The 5,714-nt window shown below is 35.8% G+C and overlaps 1 protein-coding gene across 1 annotated transcript; it reads left to right on the forward strand.

Moving 5' to 3' along the window:
* The first annotated feature begins 6 nt into the window (after positions 1–6).
* LOC111387584 (floral homeotic protein PMADS 2-like) lies at positions 7–5,108 on the forward strand. Its single transcript, XM_023012160.1, has 4 exons — positions 7–99; positions 387–416; positions 499–543; positions 4,857–5,108. Exons 1-4 carry the CDS (start codon positions 46–48, stop codon positions 4,971–4,973), a joined length of 246 nt encoding a protein of 81 aa, XP_022867928.1. The 5' UTR covers positions 7–45; the 3' UTR covers positions 4,974–5,108.
* Positions 5,109–5,714: the final 606 nt, after the last annotated feature.

The raw sequence follows: 5,714 nt of genomic DNA on the forward strand, positions 1-5,714 counted from the left end.
CAATTAAAGGGACAAGATATTACATCCTTAAACCATAAAGAACTCATGGTAATAGAAGAAGCCCTAGAAAATGGCCTCATCAGCATCCGTGATCGACAGGCTAGTACAGTTAGATATATATTATAATCTTAGAGCTCGTTTGGCAGAACTTTTGAAAAGACAAGAATTACTTCTGAAACTAAGGAATTACTTTTGAATATGTTTAAATAATTTTCTAAATGTCCTTTATTTTATTAGAAGAGCTTTTGGAAGAAGCTTTTCTACATGAAAAAGAAGCAAATTTAAAAGTTCTGACAACAACCTCTTAATCAAGTTACCTATTATAATAATTTGTCCCATGAACCATTCAAGTTTTTGATCATCAATTTACACTATTGTTGTGACAGATGGAGCATGTCAAGATGCTTAGGAAAAATGTATGTGTAATTTTCTCTCTAATTAATGTGTGATTTCTTATTAAAAACAAGTAAATAATAAAACGTTTCCTTAATGGTTCAGGAGAAAATGCTGGAGGAGGAGAACAATCAGCTTCAATATGAGCTGGTATGTTTGTCAATAAATTCTATATGTATATGATAGAGTGAGTGCAAATCCTAACTAGTGTTAACGAATTGGCGCCGACTCAACTTTTCCCATAATTTCTCACAACATTGAGTACATAGTTCAAATCCACCTGCATTATAGAGCTTAAAGAGAGAAACGTATGTAAAAAATGTTGAAAAGTGGGATTATCGTACTTCAAATCCTTTCAAATAATTGAGAAATAACGTAAATTGACACACCCCGCCCCGTGTAACACCACTAGATCCGGACGTGGCATGCATCGATGATAGATACCAACTAAAAGTCGGATCCTCCATCAAGGTTATTTCAAATACAATATATCACTTTTTATACATCATTTTTCTAATAAAATACAATATATTAATTCCCTTTGCTGATATGACATGTCCCAAAAATACAACTTTATCAAACCAAAATTCACATTTACTGAATTTAGCATACAACTGCTTATCACGTAGAGTCTGCAAAATGATTCTGAGATGCTCTGTGTGTTCATTATGATATCGAGAGTACACTAAAATATCATCAATGAATACAATCACAAATCTGTCTAAATACAAGCGAAACACTCTATTCATCATATCTATAAATGCTGTTGGTGTGTTGATAAACCCAAATGGCATCACACGAAATTCAAAATGACTATATCTTGTCCTAAAAGCAGTTTTTGGCACATTACTGTCCCTGATTTTAAGTTGATGATATCCAGAACGCAAATCAATCTTTGAAAATACTGCAGCACTGCGAAGCTGATCAAACAGATCATTAATACGTGGCAAAGGATATTTATTACAAATCGTCACTTTGTTCAATTGTCTGTAATCTATACACAGTCGCGTGGTGCCATATTTCTTTTTCACAAATAAAACTGGTGCTCCCCACGGAGATACACTATGTCTAATGAAACCCTTGTCTACCAACTCTTGCAACTGAATCTTTGGCTCTTTCAATTCTGCTGGTGTCATTCTATATGGTGCTCGTGAAATATGTGCAGTTCCTGGAATTAGATTTATAGTGAATTCCATATCCCTGTTTAACGGTAAGCCTAGTAATTCTTCTGGAAATACATCAGGAAAGTCCTCGACCACTGGGATATCTTCAAGTTTTAGTTTGTTAACACCTGTATCAATCACATGAGCTAAATATGCATGGCAGCCCTTGTTGAGTAATCTTGTAGCGTCCATAGCAGATATCACACAAGACGGTAAAATTCTACGCCATCCATTGAATATAATTTCAGGCTGTCCTGGCTATCTAAACACAACTTCCTTTCGAAAACAATCAATTGAAGCTTGATTTGTTGCCAAAAAGTCCATACCCAAGATAACATCAAAATCATATATGTCAAGAGGTATTAAATTTGCCTTGATCTCGTTGTTCTTTACCTTAATCCCACAATCTCGATATATATTATTTGCTAATAGTGATTCTCATATGGTGTATTCATTACCAAACAACTACCTAGATGTTCTGACTTTTGATTCGCATATAAAGCAAATGCAAATGACATAAAGAAATGTGTAGATCCAGGATCAATCAAAATACAAGCATTTCTATCAAAAATAGACAACATACCCATGATAACATCTGGTGACTCTTCCACCGCCTACTGAGTAATAGCAAAAACTTTGCCCTGAGTCTTCGGTCATCCTGCCTGCCCTTTTGATTTTGTACCAGTACTGCTTGCGATATTAGATAGGGCTACACTGTTTGTACCTGCTCTGTTAGCTGAATCATCTCTCTGAGTCTGATTCTGTCTTGTACTACAAGCACTCTGCTGAGGAAATATCTTCTGTGCCATGCCACCCCCTTGGAATACAATTGGAAATTCCTTTTCAGATGTCCTTCTTGGACACAGCGATAGCAAACACCAATTCCCTTGAACTTTAAACACTCTCCAGGATGAAATCTTCCACATAATTGGCAAGAAGAAAATCTGGCACTAGTAGAACTCTCTCCCTGTCTCGGAGTAAATGATCTCTGGAAAGAACCCTGAGAATAAATACGACTCGCCAATGGCTGTTGTACAGTATTGGGACTGAATCTAGGACCCTAACTTCCTCGAAATCGAGATTTGAATTGACCTGAACTGGACATACCAGTTCGAAATCCTCTATTGTCCCTCCATGGTGGTCTATAACTAGAAGCACTTACTATTGTCTGACTACTGCTTGCTCTGAATATTGTTTGTTTTCTACCACTTGGCCTATCAGAAATGCTCTTTTCTACTCTCAAAACTAATTCCATCAATCTGCCAAATACATTCTAGCCTGCAGCTGTTACTACAGATCGGATTTCTTCCCTTAACCCATTTTCGAATCATCTACATTTATCAATTTCGTTGCTTACCAGAACTTGGGCATACTTTGAAAGTTCAATAAATTTCACCTGATATTCTACAACTATCATCTGCTCTTGTACTAGTTTTAAAAATTTCTCATGCCTTGCATCTTTATAGGACTGAGGATAATAGGTATCGTAAAAGATACGACGAAAATCTGTCCAAATAATGATGGAAGGGTCTAGATATGTGCTCCGTACCGACTGTCACCAATCATACGCACCCTCCTCTAATAAGAAGGTGGTAAGATACAACTTCCGATTGTCTGAGCAACCCATAACGTCAAATACCCTCTCTATCTTGGACATCCATGCATGTGCAACTGCAGGATCGGCTGTGCCTGTGAACACTTTAGTCCCTAACTTTGTAGCCCTCTCAATACTGAAATCTTTGTCAGTATTACGCATAGCAGATGCAACGGCAATAATAATTCTTTCAACAGCAATAGGATTAGTTCCAATCACATTTCCCTGTCCCCATTGTTCAGGAGGTTGGTGAACTGATTTTTCTACCCTCTTGAACTCTCTAGGTTCATCTCCATCAGGAGCAATGTGAGACTAGGGCAATATATCTTGAAGCCTTCGATTTTTGCCATCACGAGGCATGACTCACCTACAGTTATGCATGATATGCTAAACATCAGAATGTATGCATGTACAATGCAAACCTATAAACTCTAATGCATGCTCTGATACCAAACTGACACACCCCGTCCCGTGTAACACCACTAGATCCGGACGCAACATGCGCCGATGATAGATACCAACTAAAAGTCGGACCCACCATCAAGGCTACTACAAATACAATATATCACTTTTATACATCATTTTTCTAACAGAATTTCGACATTATCTCCCCTGAAACAGGACTAACTAACCTGTGATCAATTTCACACAAATCCCAAACTATAGCACAGTACAATAAAGATAAGCCGAAATCTCAACATTTACCAAGAAATAAAATGAAATATACATATGGATACAAAATACATAGTGAGTCCCATAACTATCTATAAGTAATGGAAAATCACATCTAGATATGAACATGCGTTCCAAAACACTGACTACATGTTCTATGAAGTGAGTCATACAAACTAACTCTGTTGTGTGACTCTGACTCCAAAATTAAGGCTCAACTCCAAAAGATGCCAGATTCTCAACTGCTGTCTGATAAGAAAAAACGTAGAAAAATATATGGGTTGATAGCTCATTGAGTGGAGAAGTTCAAAATAACTATACTTTTTCATTTATATATTTTTATTGAAAATTAAATTTATATCATTTGATAATTCACAAGCTACCATCATGTAATTTTAGCCAAAAAGTGAAATATTCACATAAGGTCATAAAATATCATTTTAAAATCATGATATAACATCAGTTGATAACCATGCTATAATCTCATCACATCAAATGTGCTGAAAAATCCATAAAAAATGTACCCTCTGACTGAAATATGTAATCCGCCTCTCGGGCTATGAACTTTCGCCAAAAGCCCCCTCCGTGAACGAAAGTCGGTCTCAAAAACCTCTCATAATCAATTCTAAAACACGGCCAAGGCCCCTCTGTGAATTATATGTACACGATCAAGATCAATGTCAGGTCAAGACCCTCCGTGTAGGATAGTACACGACCAGGATACCTCTGTGAACTAGAAGAAGTATATAATCATGGGTACTTTTCTTTTCTTTTTTTTCTTTTTTTCTCTCTCTCTTATTCTTTCTCTCTGGTCCGTTTTCTTTGTGTGTGTGTTGTGTGTGTGTTTACAAATTGGTTTTGGATTTGTATAAGTTTTCCACCGCCTACCACTTTTGCTTTATCTTTTGTCCCTTTTTTTGTGTTTGACTTTTTTTTTTTTTTTTAACTTAATGTATTACATAAATAATCCGTCGATCAATTTTTATTTTTATTTTTTTCAGTAAGTATTTATTCTCTCTTTGGATACATTACAGCAACAAAGGATGGCAGCAGTGGATGGCAATGTGAGAGAGATTAATGATTTGTACATTCCAATGCCTTTTGCCGTTCGTGTGCAGCCTATTCAACCTGATCTCCATGAAAGAATTTAGGAAATTAATTCATAATAATAATAATAAAATCCTTGTAGTAACAAGATTGTTACTTTCTGCTACCTCTTTTTATAGATGGTATGAATTATCATAGTATTGCTGGTTGTTCGATATAATAATTGATTTGTTTGACTTGTATTACAAATCGAGCTATGCTTGCTCAACTTGATTGAGATCTCTACTATCTTAATTTGACTAGAAAACGGACCATACTACACGAACATAGTTATTGACACTTTGGACGACTGAACACACACCTTAGGGGTTGGACATTATTTAATTCACGTAGGGCCCATGCACTTTGTGAGGGTCGATCGACCATGTGGACAATTTTCTTCTGACAACATGGCTTTATTCCTAGAAAACAAGAAGAGTTGGAATTTAAAATAAGTTATGTAAAGAGTAAAAATATCTTCGAAAATATCCCAAATTCACGAGGATGTACAGAAGAGATGCACCTACCTACCTTTAAATTGAACAATAAATTGTGATTGTCATGTTACGAAGAACCAATTAATAACAACATCACATCAACCAATAAATGTGATGATATTTTTTTTCCTAGTACGTATTTTTATTTTGTTATAAGTTAGGTTGTTACATGACGATACTTTTATGGTCGGTTCCACATTTATTACAAAAGAGAAGACTGCGTCTGGTATTATTTCCAAGAATGCAACAAACATTGAGTTGAGTTTTCATTTTCAGTCAGTTAAAGCTTATAATTTTATTGCAATAATG

Source organism: Olea europaea, unplaced genomic scaffold (assembly GCF_002742605.1).
Source record: "Olea europaea var. sylvestris unplaced genomic scaffold, O_europaea_v1 scaffold4097, whole genome shotgun sequence".
Classification (NCBI taxonomy): Eukaryota; Viridiplantae; Streptophyta; class Magnoliopsida; order Lamiales; family Oleaceae; genus Olea; species Olea europaea.